Source organism: Natrix helvetica, assembly GCF_964273705.1.
Source record: "Natrix helvetica genome assembly, chromosome: 1".
Lineage (NCBI taxonomy): Eukaryota > Metazoa > Chordata > Lepidosauria > Squamata > Natricidae > Natrix > Natrix helvetica.
This window is the reverse complement of record NC_138548.1, coordinates 31,620,419-31,636,943: the sequence shown is the minus strand read 5'-3', so window position 1 is coordinate 31,636,943 and position 16,525 is coordinate 31,620,419. Positions and strand designations below refer to the sequence as shown.

General features: G+C 41.9%; 1 protein-coding gene across 1 annotated transcript; it reads left to right on the top strand.

Moving 5' to 3' along the window:
- The first annotated feature begins 2,061 nt into the window (after positions 1-2,061).
- Positions 2,062-12,649, top strand: LOC309384191 (potassium channel subfamily K member 16-like). The gene is made up of 5 exons (XM_081937418.1): positions 2,062-2,318; positions 2,655-2,775; positions 6,476-6,642; positions 9,045-9,213; positions 12,278-12,649. Exons 1-5 carry the CDS (start codon positions 2,091-2,093, stop codon positions 12,421-12,423), a joined length of 831 nt encoding a protein of 276 aa, XP_081793544.1. The 5' UTR covers positions 2,062-2,090; the 3' UTR covers positions 12,424-12,649.
- Positions 12,650-16,525: the final 3,876 nt, after the last annotated feature.

Sequence of the window (16,525 nt, the reverse complement as noted above, 5' to 3'; positions counted from 1 at the left end):
AATCCCAAAGGATTTGTATCTTGGATCCTTCATATTCTACAGCTGGAGAACAGTTTGCCTCTCATCATTTGGTGTGTGCCTGTGTGAATAGAATGCTCATTTACTGTAATTATAATGTCCTTGGAGGGTTGGGTAGTGAAGAAACATTGTCTCAGTGCCACACATGTGCATTTTATATGGAACTGTTGTGAAATGTAGAGAGAGAGAGGCAGTAATTTCTTGGATTGGTAGAGGAAATAATATGCACCTCTCTTTTTCCTCTTTTGGGACCTTTTCCAGCGGCACATATTTGGATAGTGACTTCGGTTTTCAAAATATTCCACCTTTACTTGTAAGATTATTTTCAGTATATTGAGATTTTTAATTATGGAATCGAATGACCTTCTGAATTCATCTGCCATTTGTTCAAAGCCTGTCAATATTTATGTCATAATTGACAATTCAGTGTTAATTGGAGATGTACAGGTTGCTTGGAATGGATCAGCCAGAGCCTTAAATTAATCTGCTCCAGAAAGTCTTTTCCCCCCTTTGAATTCTAGCTTATGGTTGCTGGGGTCTATTTATTCAGGCAGTATTGAGAGGGGCTTGGAGTGGTGTTTTGGTTGTTCTTTTGGAGCAAAATAGATTGAAAATTTCTATCATTGCTTCTTTTCGCTCCCTCTTCAAGGAAATACTATAAAATGCCACAATTTCATTTCCTTTTAAATTAGGAACAGATATGATATGTTTTGTATTTCTTGCATTGATACTTGTTTTAAAATATTTTTAACAATTTATAATTGTCCAGAGTCAATGGGAATGGGCAAAATAGTAATAATAATATTTATTATATTATAATTCGTATGTATATATAATTTGTGTTTATAATATTTATATAATGCCAGCTGAAAATTGTGATTTCTCATTGTTGTGTATATAATAATAATAATAATAATAATAATAATAATAATAATAATAATAATAATAATAATAATTTATTTTGATGTTAATATTTTAATAATACATTTTATCACTATCTCATTTGTCCTTGAGAAGGATGCTATAGATGAGGGGTGTCAAACTCAAGGCTTGTGGGCTGGATCCGGCCCGCGGGGTGCTTACATCTGGCCCACGGGTCTGCCTGGGAACATCGAAGGACTGGCCTACGGTGCCTCTGTCAGTGAAAATGGAGATTGGGAGGGCTGTGTGCACACCCTCCCGAGCTCTGTTTTCATTGGCAGAGGATGATAGGAGACCATGGTGGCTGAAAACAGAGCTTGGGAGTCTGTTTTCACTGGCAGAGCACTTAGGCCACCACAGACGCCCCCGAAACGAGCAATATCAAGATGGCCGGACCTACCCTGACCACGCCCACCCTGGCCCCTGAGGTCAAACACAACCCTGATGCAGCCCTCAATGAAATTGAGTTTGACACCCCTGCTATCGATGGATAAAACCCTTCTAAACATCTGGCTGACTGTGTGACCAATCATAATAATAATGTGTTCAAATGTGAAATAGATGAGCACTGTTTGGCTTCTGGTTCTCTGTGTTCAGTTATTTCCCAGGAAGGGCAAGTGTTGATTGGCTGTCAGTTTATATGAGCTGTTTAGACCTGCAAACATTCATAGAATCTTGATCATGGCAAATAATGAAAATAGCTTTAATAGGGTCTATTAAAGCTATTTTCATAGGGTCTATTAAAGCTACATTTTAAAATGGAATCAGAAAAGTGAGGAGACAGAATGACTAGTTGCCTGGAGCATTTGTTACTGAGGATCCTTCCAGGCAGTTGTTAGTGCTATCAAAAAATATTGCGAAGCCAGTTCCATTTAATGGGTTTATCATGGGAAGAAAAAAAACAACTGGAAAAATTATGGGAGTGAGGCCAGAGCAATTACAACATTCTCCTGGGAAGTTTGTGAAACAATATTTTGCTTTACTTAGGAAGTCCCTAAGCTGCTCTTGAACGCTGAGACTATTTGGGGGTGTGGAGACATCATTGACATTATCAGTTCAAATTCCAAGCTGAAATGAGAACTGCCCAGCTGGGATTTCCTTCAATCAGGGTTGGAAAAATTACAAATCAGGCCGTGTTTACCAGCCTCTCTATGTTCTTTGCTTACTTTCTCCCACAGGCCATCATGTTCTACAGCAGAGTACAGAGCTGTATGTTAGCAGCTGGCTATCTTGCTTATGTCCTGATGGGCGCTCTCATCTTCCAGGTTCTGGAAAAAGATGCTGAGAGGGTACAACAAGGCATCACTTTTAGAATGAAGGAGGACTTTCTGAAGAACTTCACTTCCCTCAATGCAGCGGAGGTGAACATCTTTATGGAGGTAGGGCATTCTTTCTGAAGTGAATTCCAAAAATAAGGAATCCAAAAACTGTGGTGCTTTGAATATCATCCGTGGAGATCAAAAATTCCTTCCCTTCCCTTCCCCATCCCATCCCTTTTTAAATTATGAAATTGATGTATTAAGCTGTATATATTAATTAGAAGTTTTAAAGAAAAGGCTATGGTATTTTGAAAAGGTTTTATCCTTTCAGTTCAATTTTATATGGTAGACGTTCTTAGAATCAGAAGATACAGCTTGGTAGCAAAAACATATAAATAAATGTTGTTTGATAATCATTTATGGTTATTGAAATGTCAAATGTCATCTTAATTACAGAATCTGATGGAAGCTGTTAGGAGGGGCATCTACCCAGCAGAAAATGAATTCGCTGATGAACACAACAATTGGGATTTCAGTAATTCTTTCTTCTTTGTGGGTTCTATGTTATCCACAATAGGTAAACTGCTTATGCTTCTCCCTTAAATGTTTGTTTGTTTATTAATCGCATTTGTATAGCTGACCATCTCACCGAAAGCAACTCAGAGTGATGCAGTTAAAGTCAGAAACATTTATTGCAGTTTGTTTCAAGAGTCATTTTTATGCATCAGATCATATCTTCCTCTTTCTTATAAAATCAAACAAGCTATAATTCATTTTTGTGACAGTTGTTGATACGAAAAATATGGGAGGGAGCTCACTACTCCCCCTTTCTGTCCTTCGGCTCATTACAGAAAACCATCCAGGCAGAAAACCATATTTTTATTTTTAATGTTGCCTTTTTATATTTGTGTTGTGTTCAGCCCAGGTTCAAATCCCAGTAAGGGTATGGCTAGCTGATGAGAGCTAAATAGCTTGAAATAGATCTATACTAGTCTCCCTTTATTTATTTATCAGCACAAATACAACATACATACATACATACATACATATACACATACACACATATATATATACATACACACACACACACACACACACACACACACACACACACACACAAGCAACTAAGTGATAGAAAATCCTGAAATTGAAATTTCAAATGCACTTGTTTTAATTCATATGTAGAAAGAGGCTGTGATCTTATCAGAAGGGAAACGGTTAAGAAGATAAAATACAGAGCTTTGGAAAGTCTCTGCTCATAAATAGAAATAACTTTTTAAAAAACTCATTTAACCCTATTCCATTCACCAAAAAGTTCACAGGCCCATATATGAAGTTTTCTCATGTTATGATACAGCAATGTTGTGAAACAGACTGCTGTGGGGAAATCTTTTCTCCAATGCGAAAGGTCAGTACAAATGCCTGTAATAAACTATTAGCCCAGCCCCAATGACAATCCAACATTTTAAATTGTTTAGAGACATTTAGATTTTTTTTTAAAAAAAGATTTTTAAAGACTTTTTAATATTTTATAGAGCCATTTTAGTGTAGTGATTAAGGTGCTGGCCTAGAAACCAGGAGACTGAGAGTTCTAGTCCTGTTTTAGACTTGAAAGCTGGCTGGGTGACTTTGGGCCAGTCATTCACTTTCAACCCAACTGACCTCACAGGGTTGTTGTTGTGGGAAAAATAGGAAGGGGAAGAGAATTAGGCCTGTTTGCTCCCTTGAATTACTTATAAAGTAATAAAGGCAGAATAAAAATCTAATAAATAATAAACACATTTTCTGCAATTCAATAAAATTTGTGCAGAATCACAGCTTTTATTCAGCATGTCATACCAATTCTTCTAAATCAGGAGTCCCCAACCCCGGTCTGTGGATTGGCACTGGTCCATGGCATGCCAGAAACCAAGCCGCACAAACAAGCAAAGCCCCATTCATGGGATTCAGGCATCATGTGAAACCACGGCCCTTCCAGTCCGCAGGAAAACCTCTTTCCACAGAACCGGTCCCTGGTGCCCCAAAGGTTGAGGGCCGCTGTTCTAAATGGACTATATTAAAACCACAAACACTTTTCCTCAGATGCATTTTTTCTTTTCTTTACTTTACTTTACTTTACTTTACTTTACTTTACTTTTATTTAGATTTCTAGACCGCCCCCTCTCCCGAAAGGGACTCGGGGCGGTGTACAGTCAAATTAAAACACAAATACATAGGAATAAATATAAATACACAAATCCTTAAATTAAATGAGGAGGTTAAAAGACTGTATCTTAAAGTAAAGCAATTAAAACCATATTAAAAATAACCCCTGAAAAATACCCCAAAAAGTTAAAATTAACCCAACTAAAAATATCTGGCAGGAGGTGAGGTAAAACTATGGATGGGCCAAGCCGGCTAGTCGAAACAGGTGAGTCTTTAGTTTTTGACGAAAGGAGCGGAAGTCGGTGGTAGTTCTAATGTCGGGGGGGAGGTCATTCCAGAGGGTTGGGCCCATCACAGAGAAGGCTCTACTCCTAGGCGCCGCCTGTTGGCATTGCTTGGTGGACGGCACCAGGAGGAGTCCCTCCCTGTGAGAGCGGATTGGTCACAGGGATGTATGCGGTAGGATACGCATTATCGTGTCTGTAGTACATGAGGTAAAATATATCATATAAAATATTATGTATAATATGTAAAATATATTTTAAAATATGTAAAATATATCAGGGAGGCAGTGGCTCAGTGGCTAAGATGCTGAGTTTGTCCATCAGAAAGGTCAGCAGTTTGGCGGTTCAAATACCTAGTGCCGCATAATGGAGTAAGTTCCCATTACTTGTCCCAGCTTCTGCTAACCTAACAGTTCGAAAGCACATAAAAGTGCAAGTAGAAAAATAGTGACTAGTGGGAAGGTAACAGTGTTCCGTGCACCTTCGGCGTTTCATGCCAGCCACATGATCACAGAGACATCTTTGGACAGTGCTGGCTCTTTGGCTTTGAAACGGAGATGAGCACCACCCACTAGAGTTGCGAACCACTACAACATATGTGCGAGGGGAACCTTTACCTATATCTTTTAGTATATGAGAGAATATCATTATTTTGTATTTCCCACATGGGAGACATAATAACAATCTTCTCCGACTTTCTAAATGCATGACAAATACAAAGGTGGCTGATAGAGAAGAAAGAATATTGTTAGTATTTGTTCAAAACTGTGGTGAACAAGAAATAGGGCTTGTCTGGGTCTCCTGGGAAGGCTCAGCCTTCGGACTTGATGTATTCCAGGCTACTTTAACATTTGGCTAAATCATTTAGAAGAACAGATAGATTTTCTGATTATTTGGGGTTGCTTGGCTAAATCTTCTTGGGATTTCAGTCTAAAACAACATTGCCTGTTCTTTAAACCGTGCAGAACATGTTGCTTATTTCAACTGTGTGCTTAGAGTGGAAATAAATGTGAGTCAATGCAACTGAAGGAGTATTGTAATACGAGAATATTCTGATAATAGAAGTATTCTTATACACATGTGTGTGAACTATTTAAGACCCCAAACTACCTTGGCATTGGTTACTAGAGCTGTTCCTCAAATGCACTCCACCCCTACCAGTTGCCATGCAATGGTCTTTTTTTTTTTTAACCAAGTACAAGAAAATTATAAAAGATGTGCAGAGAAACTGCAGAATTACATTTAATATCTAGGTTTTGTTCTCGCCTCAGCCACTTTTTTTTATCTTGGTCCTAAAAATGTTATGTATGTCTAGTAAAGAAATCCAGTTATGCTGATAATCATGGACGATTCAAGAAAATGAAAGCCTTAGAGAACTCATGGAAGGTGGCATTTAGAAACTCCAAATAAATGACATCATGAAGCAAAAAGAATTACTTTTCAAATTGTATCTTGCTTGTAAAGGCAGGAAGGAAGTACCAATAGTAATAGGAAGGTTTACCTAGTAATAGGAAGGTTTACTTAATAGGAAGGGAAGTACCAACATAATGCTCACCAGCATATTCTCTGTAAATCAGGGGTGAAATTCAGCAGGTTCTGACAGGTTCTGGAGAACCACTAGCGGAAATTTTGAGTACTTTGGAGAATCGGCAAATACCACTTCTGGCTGGCCCCAGAGTGTGGTGGGAATGGAGATTTTGTAATATCCTTCCCCCAGGAGTGGGGAGGGAATGGAGATTTTGCAGTATCCTTCACCTGCCATGCCCACAAAGCCTCGCCCACAGAACTGGTAGCAAAAAAAAAAAAAAATTGAATTTCACCACTGCTGTAAATTTCATGTTTTCACAGGCTACGGAAACCTCTCTCCCAAAACGGCTGGTGGTCAGCTTTTCTGTGTCTTTTTTGCTCTCTTTGGAATTCCTCTGAATATTGTCTTTTTGCAGCATATTGGCAAGATGCTCTCCATGGTCTGCGAATGGCTAGCTAAATGGCTGTATAGGAAAGGTGTAAAGAAGGTAATTTTTTTTAAAACAATGTTATTCCATGATTATTTATGAAAATAAGACAAAGAGCTTAAGATGATAATTTAATTGAAGAACAGTCTGAGTCATCATCAGTCAAGCAGAAATAACCATCCTTTAAAGCTGTTTTGTAGCGGCACATTACCAACAAAATACATCCGTACTAAAGTTACAACGATGTAGCTATCAGGGTAATTAAATAGCTGTGTAATTTCATTAAATCCATTTCTGGAAATAAAATATTTCTAGCACATTAATCGGATTTATGGGTCAGTTAATGGACACAACCAGAGGCCCCAAAACTGCATATGGTCCATTTAATCCAGGGCATAATATCCCAGATTTTAAAAGAAATCTCCTCCTGTTATACTGTACTGAAGAAATTCCAAACTGCATCAAATGACTGTACCATTAGAGAGGTTTAAGTCCAACTTCTATTTTAGTATGATAAATTCAAAGCAAATTATCAGGCAGAAATGTCTCTCCTCCCAACCTGAAGCTCTCCAATATGCAGAATACCCTAACTCAGTAATATTGAACCTTTTCAGCACCGGGTGCCGAAAAGGGACAACAAGCATGCGCACATGGCACCGAGTGCCGAAAAGGGAGCACTTTGAGTGTGCACTCATCTGGGCCGCAACAAGGAAGAGCTGCTGCCCAGAGGGCATGCCTGCGCCCAAAAATGAACTTCTGGTTTGGGGTGCATGCATACGCGCCGGCCAGTAAGTTTTACGGTTACTGATGGGCATGCGCATGCGCTGATCAGCTGGCCAGCGTGCATGCTTACAACGGTAAACAGAAGACCAACTCTTCCGGTTTCTGGCACGGCCTCATTCATGAAAGCCAGCTGATCATTGCGGAAGAGGAACATGGCAACATGGCACGGATGCCATAGGTTCGCCATCACAGCACTAACTGATTCAAACTCCTCCTACAACAGGAGTATCCAACCATGGCAACTTTAAGACTTGTAGACCTCAACTCTCAGAATTCCCCAGCCAGCATTCATGTAGAATTCTAGGGAATTCTGGGAGTTAAAGTCCTCAAAGTAAAGTTGGCAAGGTTGGGCACCCCAATCTTAAAACATTTCTCTTAAACTTTGACATTTAAGCCTTCCGTTATATAATCAAGCAATTTCTTAACAATTCCTTACCCTTTCCTTTTAGGACTATCTCTAAAGCTATCCCATTTTTTTTCATTTGGTGTGCATCATCAAGGCAGTGTTAATTCTTGGTGATCCAGCATATACCTTATTCATGATCAACCCATTCATAGTATCTATCCACATAGTTTTCTTGGTGAAATTCAGGAGTGGTTTATCACTGACACAATTTGAAATGATGCCTTTGTAGTTGCCAGACTTTCTACATTGCTGCTGCTGCTTGAACGCTTAGTTTAGCTTTGGAGCTGGGATGACCTTCATTCCTAGCTTAGATGACCCCGGCGGTAGTATAGGCTTTCCCAGTGTTCCTTGCTCAGCCCTCCCAATGACTCAACATCAGACTTGAGGGGGCCAATTTCTCTACATGCTTAAAAGATAGCACACAGATCAGTTCACTAAATGCATTTTAACACTATGTGATAGCGTGGAAACGTAACACACAACAATACAGCCCATGAATCCTCAAATAGTCCTCAACTTTGTTGTTGTTGTTAGCCGCAAAGTCATGTCTGGCCCATCGTGACCCCATGGACAACATTCCTCCAGGCCTTCCTGTCCTCTACCATCCTCTGGTGTCCATTTAAGCTCACACCTACTGCTTCAGTGACTCCATCCAGCCACTTCATTCTCTGTCATCCCCTTCTTCTTTTACCCTCCATCGTTCCCAGCATCAGGCTCTTCTCCAGTGAGTCCTTCTTTCTCATTAGGTGGCCAAAGTATTTGAAGTCCTCAACTTACAATCATTCATTTAGTGACCATTCAAAGTTACAATGGTACCAAAAAATCTGGTGTATGACTGGTCCTCGCACTTACAACTGTTGCAACTCTGCCATGGTAACAAGATCAGAATTTGGGTGTGTGGCAATCGACATATTTATGACGGTTGTGGCATTCCACGAACTTGTCATCTCCATATGAAACCTTCCCAGTCAGCTTCCGACAAGCGATGAAAATGAGAGGAAGCTGAATTCACTTGCTTGAGTCACTTAACAACTGTGGCAAAAAAGTCATAAATGGCTCACTTAAACAGGAATGGCTCACTTAACAGCTGCTTTGCTTAGCAACAGAAAGTCTGGTCCCGATTGTGGTTGTAATTTGAAGACTACCTGTATGAGATAGGAGGCAATAGAAGACCATAGAAGTTCTGGAAATAGGCAGGCAGGCAGGCAGAGGCAGCTGTCTGTACCAAGGCCAATTTTCTTGTATCAAATCAGCTTTTTTCTCTGTTTTTCAGAAAACAGCAAGGGGCTTGACGCTTCTGTTCTTCCTGGTTATGGGAATACTAATGTTTCTTTGTGTGCCATCGGTCATCATTCGAAAAATAGAGGGCTGGTCCTATAGTGAAGCAATTTATTTTACATTTATTACCCTTAGCACCATTGGATTTGGAGATTATATGATAGGTAAGTTTCTCTGTAACATTTTCAAAACAATACTTTCTATTAGGATCAGGATGGCTCCTACGGTACAATGTGTTCTGATGCAGTTAAGAGACCAATGGAGTCTTGACTTTTAGAATGGCTATAGGGGTGAAGAGAACCTATTTTGCACATTCAACGTGGGTGGTTGCAACCATTGTGCTCACTAGATACTACAAGGCTGGGTTGGGAATTTTTTTAGACTGCAGGTGGCATCGGTTGCTGAGTAACATTCAAAGGAGTGTTGCTGCATACCTGAACATCCCTGGATGCGTTGTGCAGAGTCTTCAGTTCAATGGTCTGAAGCAACATCCCTGAGAAAGAGAGAGAACAATCACCTTCCATTTACTATAATTAAAGATGAGTGGACTTCAACTCCCAGAATTCCCCAGCTAGCAGATTGAACCCATGGTCTGAGTTCATAGCCCACAAGGCATAACTATATTCTAGTGTCATGCATTAAGCAAAATAAGTCTAGTATTTTCTCCTTTTTCTTGAGAAGATCTCCTTCCTTTTAGTTTAAGAAACAATTCCTTTCAACAGAGAAGACCAGTGGTGGGTTCCTCCCGGATCGCACCGGATCGCGCGCGCTCCCTTTCAGCGCTCCACCTGGCTTGCGCGCTCCCTTTCAGCGCTCCACCTGGCTCTCGCGCTCCCTTCCGGCGCTGAAACCGGAAGTACAGTCTTGCCCCGCCCCTGGCGAAGCAACGACGCCTGTCTGCGCTCCACCAGCTCGGCTGGGAACGGAGATGTTTCCTCAGCGGATCCGCTCCGCTGAGGAAACATCTCCGTTCCCAGCCGAGCTGGTGGAGCGCAGGCAGGCGTCGTTGCTTCGCCAGGGGCGGGGCAAGACTGTACTTCCGGTTTCAGTGCCGGAAGGGAGCGCGAGAGCCAGGTGGAGCGCTGAAAGGGAGCGCGCAAGCCAGGTGGAGCGCTGAAAGGGAGCGCGCAAGCCAGGTGGAGCGCTGAAAGGGAGCGCGCAAGCCAGGTGGAGCGCTGAAAGGGAGCGCGCGCGATCCGGTGCGATCCGGGAGGAACCCACCACTGGAGAAGACCCAGCTCTTTTACTATTTGTGCTTCCCTGGCTTTGGAGCAGACTATGCCGATGTCAGTTCTCAAATGGATCCTGTTGAGTTTGAAGAGGAAATGATTATAGGTTTTGCCTTGGTTTACAAATTCAGTCAGACATTTAAATTATGTGGTTGTTTATACATATGTGTGAGCCTGTTGGAAGAAATGTCCATCTGGGTTCAGTTCCAAGTGGGAAGAAAGACACTAGAAACATGGAAACTGATTGGAAAGATGGTTTAATGGTGCACAAGACCACCAGGTTTGAGATCCTGGGCAAAAAAGAGCACATGTTGTGTGAGATATATATACACCCACACTCTCTTGGGCCCTGCCTTGGAGCTTCCTGTTCCTGTGTAAGAAATGTACTCTGATTGGTTGTCAGGCTCCCATGGGGCCATGCAGGGGTAGCCTTGTAGGTTGTCTTGAATCCCAGGCCTGGTTGAATCTTGCTGGGTGAAGATGTAATGAAGGGGCTTTGGGCAATTCCTATTACAGTTTAATGACTTTGTCCTGGTTTGGATCTTGAGTGAGGGCTAATCCTATATGTCCTGAGGGCCATGTCTTTTGTAGATAAAATGGCCCAGTCTTTTGTCTTGTAGATAGGTTGGCACCAGTCTTTCTGGGGCTATTAACAAAGGTGGGGGCTGCTTTTGAAGAGCATGTTTCTCCTTTTCTCATCCAGGGAGGTATAATATTCTGCTTTTAAAATATTTCCTAGAATATTTCATTCTTCTAGGAGAGGTATAGGTACTAACTTCCTGCAAGCCTTTAGTTAAAAGCCAAGGGAATAATGATAATTACTATTGCTATAAATAAGAATATAGTCTGGGGCCCCAAATATTCCAGCAGGATTTCTCCAACTCTGTAAAGTTGTCTTTAATTTTCAGCAGAACAGAATCCAACAATTGTCTTATGTAGAAGTAGTGACATCATTTTTCTGACACAAGACAAGTATGATGATGATAATAAAAACACAGCAGTGTGTTTTTCAATCTTGACTGTGTGAAGATGTGTGAAGTTCAACTCCCAGAATTCCCCAGATTCTGCATGAATGCTGGCTGAAGAATTCTGAGAGTTGCAGTCCACACATCTTAAAGTTGCCAAAGGCTGAAAGACATTGATATACATTGTTTATCTGGTTTGGAAGAAAACATCAAACTCTGCCTTACAACACAGGGAGGAAATGAAGGAAGGTGAATATGGAATCATGATGCAGTTAAAGACAGAAACACATTATTATTTTGTTTATTATGATAGTATATAAAATATGTACCTGACATTTTTGCTGATTTTGTTCAATTTCTGATTCAAAGATGGCATAAAATTAATAATATATACAGTCTAATAAAATGTAATGTAAATATTAAATACATGTGTAAAAAATAACATATAACAATATGGCATGAATAGAATAATTTATCATTATGTCTAAAGCTACCCTTTAACCACTGCGCATCAACAATTTACCATCATTTTCAGAGTATAAGACACATCTTTTCCCCCCTAAAGAGCATGGAAATGTTGGTGCACCTTATACACCGAATACAGCCATTTTTGGTCTCCTGAAGACCTGCCCCCGCATCCCATTTTTGTGAAAAACAGGCTGTTTTTTTGCAAAAACAGAGGCATTCAGGGTTCAGCAGGGCTGGGGGAAGGCAAAAATGCCTCAGTTTTTGCAAAAAACAGCCCATTTTCCACCCGTTTTTTGCAAAAATGGGGGCATTTTTGCCTTCCCCCAGCCCTGCTGAAGCCTGTAGAGTGCTCCTGGGGGCCGGGGAGGACAAAAACCTTTTTCTTATTTACCTCTTCGAAATCGTGGTGCGTCTTATACACCTGTACGTCTTATAGTTTGAAAAATACGGTAGTCTCCCTGGGATGCAATTTTCTTTCTCTAAGTAGAGAAGTTCAGATAACATGCATTTGCTTTTTACATTTTTTTTTTTGTTTTATTCAGCTTTTCCTTCTTCTGTGTTTCCAGGGAGGCAACATGACAAATTCTACTTCCCTGGCTATCGGATTGTGGTAGCAATTTGGATTATCTTCGGACTTGCTTGGATAGCACTACTGTTTAATTTACTGACAACATTACTGGAAGACCCAAATGAGAAACCCATTGAGGATTAGCTTCAGGTCAAGACAGTCAGAAAGAAAAAGAAGAACTCAAAAAAGGATCCATCTTCTTCACTGGAAGTTGCCCAGCATTACATTCCAGTAGAGATGGACAAAGCAATCAGTTATAACTGCTATTGGACGTTTCACTGATATTTGATATCATTGCAGTATTTTCTGGTTGCTTTGAAAAGTAACTCACTGATTTTAAATTATATTTAAAATGTTAAATAAACAGCAATCCTGCAAAAAACAATTCTGCTTTCCACAGTACACATTTAGCCTTCATAATATATTCTTCACAATATATTTTCTCAAATGTCTGCAACTTTAATTTTCAGAACTACAGCTTAATAGCAAAACTATCATATTTGGTCTGCAAAAATCCAAATAACTATCTAGTGGTCATCCAGAATTATTGCATGTCAGGTCTGTAATCTATATGGCCACTCAATTTAAAATAGGAAAAATATTGGTCCTCACTTTTCAAAATTTCATAGGTGAATCGTTAGTCTATAAGATGAGAAAGACTCTTACTTTATGCTTCAAATTCAAAGAGTTCAAGGTTTGCTTTAAGAGCATCAAATTTAGCATGAAGTTCTTGCTTTCCAATAGCTTTCATCATCTAAAATCATATAACCATTGATTGTAAGACTTGGAAAGGAATTTGGAAGTAATCTAATCTGAGCCCTTGCCCAGTGCAGAAATCCAGTATTACTACATACCTACAGTGATCAACCAGGTAGATGTGGGATCCCACCAGTTTAACAATCGGTTCACTGAACACACACTTTATGTGAGCTTATGCGCAATTCAGAGAATACTTACCTTCCGGATTGCTGCTTGGGAAGGAAAACAGCTGAGGCGCTCCAATCCTCTCTGCTGCACAACTCAGCTAAGAAGATAAAGGTAGGTAAAGCTGAGGGGTGGGCGGGCTGGCCCACTTGATCATGGGAACGAACTGGTTTGCTCCCCGCTGATCATCGGAGCTACCGGTTCAGGTGAACTGGTCCAAACCGGTAGAATCCCATCCCTGCAACAAGGGCAGAAAGTCTATTCCCGCATACATAATGCAGTTCAGGAATTTTCAAATTTAGTCAATCCATGGGATCTGTTTGAAAAAAACAACACACACAACAGATCCTCTGATTACCGGGGGCGGGGGGGAGGGGGGTAGAGTCCAAATGTCTGAATGGAGAAAAAACAAGCTCTTTGCAAGAAAGTAATCTTAGCTCACTTATCAAGAGGGTTCAATTATATATAATAATTTGATGTCTTTGTTCAAAAGTTGAAAATACTTCTGTTTTGGGCATTGCAAATATGGAGGAGAGAACTTCCCATGGTGATAGAAAATTTTGAGAAGAGGTTATAATAACTTTCAGCTAAATGTTATTATAATTCCCTATGGAAATGTTATTATAATTCCCTATGGAAATGTTATTATAATTCCCCATGGAAATGTTATTATAATTCCCTATGGATTATTATGGTTCTCAAAAACCAGGTGTGCTATATAATCTCTTTTATTAAAATATTGTAGGAAGCTACCACCCAGCCCTCTCCCAGAAAAATGAAATATCCTAGGAAATATTGAAAAGGCAGAATATTATATTTTCCTGGATGTGAAAAAGGGAGAAACACATTTTAAACACAAAGTAAATTCCTGCAGCTTCCTGCCCATCCCCACTTTGTCAATGGGCCATTAAGACGGCCAAGCTACTCCACTTTAATAATAAAGAGTTCTCCCCATCAGCTCCAGGGGGATGGGATTAAGGCATGATAATATTGGCACTTTACTCAACTGACCACATGGCATCTGAGAATGTTAGATATTAACATATATCGGAGGAAGTCTCCTCTCTGGTCCGCTGCTACAGCGGGAAACAGGTATAGCTCTGATTGGTCGAGAGGCGTACCCGAGTACTATAAAAGGGGAACCCTCCGGCCACAGAGCAAGCTGGATCACTACTACTACTAATAAAGAGCTGTTAAGTCACTTCGTCTCCGCAGTCTGTTCTCTCGTTGCCCAGATCCAACATTGGCGACGAAGGTGGGATCGAGAGACAGATAGGACGAAGAACGCTACCTCCAGAATCTCTGGATTTGATCCAGCCTAGGAATTCGGCAGAAATTCCGGCAGCCACCTCAGGTCACCACAGCGCGGCAAATTCAAACGAGAGAAGATGGCGATGCACACTCCCCCCGCTCCATTCGACCCAGCGAACGACGAATGGGAAGCCTTCATGATTCGTTTCGAGTGTTTTCTCGAAGCGAACGAATACACGGGGATCACCGACGCCCGGAAGAAAAACATCTTCCTCGGCTACTGCGGAAAAGAAGTCTTCAACACGGCCAGAGACCTCACCGCGCCTACTCCCATACAGGCAGTATCATGGACGGCGTTGCAACAGGCTCTACAGACGCATTACGCGCCAAAACCTTCCCGCCATGTTTGCCGCAAGGAATTCAACACGCGGAACCAGAAAGCGGGAGAATCAATCAATCAATATGTTGCAGCCCTGCGTAAAGCAGCAACTCACTGAGAGTTCAGGGATCTGGACGAGCATATCTTAGCGCAGCTTATCTGTGGGTTAAGAGACATTTCACTACAAAAGAAGCTGTTGGCAAACCCAAATTTAACCCTACAGATAGCTCTAAACGAAGCAAGAGCGTCAGAGTCAGCGGAGAAATCATCGGTAACCATACAACGCGGTTTCAGCGAAAACCAGCCAGTACCAAGGCAAACCAGAGTTCACTACGAGGATGCAAGCCCCGACTACGAGGATCCCGAGTTCGAGGACAGTCACCTGATGCGGAGCAGTCACTTGAGGCCTGGGGGGAGACCCGGATTCCATTTGCCGCCCTGCGCAAGCTGCGGAGGGAATCACCCCAGGTCTACCTGTAGGTTCAGGAACGTTGTTTGTTCGCACTGCAACAAACTTGGGCACATCGCACGAGTGTGCCAGAGCGAAGTCCCTGCCTCACGGCAGCCACCAATGTACCACCAACAGAAGCCCAACCCAGGGGCTTGGCGAAATCAAAAAGGGCGCCCAGAGAGAAATCCACAAGTGTTTACCCAGAGAGAAAATTCCCAAAGAGCTGAGCGAGCGTATCCCCAGAGAGATTACACACCAAGAGCTGAGAGAGCGTTCTATCAAGACGCTCAACGAGAGTATTTTCAGGATACAGATGCTGAGATAGAGTTGACCCAGAGAGAGGAATTGCGAACGTATCTCACAACAATAAGCCAGGTCCGCACCAAGCGGCCTAAAAAGCTGAAAGTCACAGTCCTCTTGGAGGGCTCACCTTGCGAGCTGGAAGTTGACACAGGATCGTCCCTGACGATTATTTCATGGGCATCCATGAAACAGGCTATCCCTAGCCTCAAAAAGAGCCAACTACGCGTTCCAGACATCCTGCTACGAGACTACCAGGGGAACTGAGTCCCCATCGTAGGCCAAGGCACGTTCCAGATCCGTTTCAAGGACATCGTAGCCCAGCTGCCCCTAACCATCGCCAGCGCACCATTACAAAACCTCCTAGGACTGGATTGGTTTGAATCCTTGGGGCTAGAAGTCACCGGAATCAACGCCGTGGAAAACAGCAGCGCTGAGCAGATTTTTAAGGAGTTCGAGGATGTGTTCAGCCCCGGTCTTGGTAAGTATGTGGGTAAACCGATTTCATTCAATTTAGACCCCAAAGTGGCGCCAATCCGACTTAAACCGAGACGAGTGCCTTTTGCACTCCGCCCAAAAATAGATAAGGAAATAGATAAGTTAGTGGAGGAAGGAATCCTTGAGCCGGTGGATCACGCGCGCTGGGAAACGCCCATCGTGACCCCAGTCAAACCAGACGGATCAGTCCGCATCTGCGCGGACTATAAATGCACAATTAATGTCGCGCTACAACAAAGCGCATATCCTGTGCCTGTAGTACAGCACTTATTGCACTCGTTGGGGCCAAGAAAGGTATTTGCTAAATTAGACATGGCACAAGCTTACCAGCAGTTGCCCGTAGATAGCGCCACAGCGGAGGCCCAAACTATAGTGACGCATAGAGGAGCATTCAAATGCAACCGGCTACAATTCGGTGTGAGTATTGCTCCAGGATTGTTCCA

Bases quoted from the DNA above. Each gene is read 5' to 3' on its own strand.
- LOC309384191 (XM_081937418.1), top strand. From the start codon at position 2,091: ATGTTCTTTGCTTACTTTCTCCCACAGGCCATCATGTTCTACAGCAGA. The intron at 2,776-6,475 runs GTAAACTGCTTA...ATGTTTTCACAG, and splicing joins TTCTATGTTATCCACAATAG to GCTACGGAAACCTCTCTCCC. The intron at 6,643-9,044 runs GTAATTTTTTTT...TCTGTTTTTCAG, and splicing joins ATAGGAAAGGTGTAAAGAAG to AAAACAGCAAGGGGCTTGAC.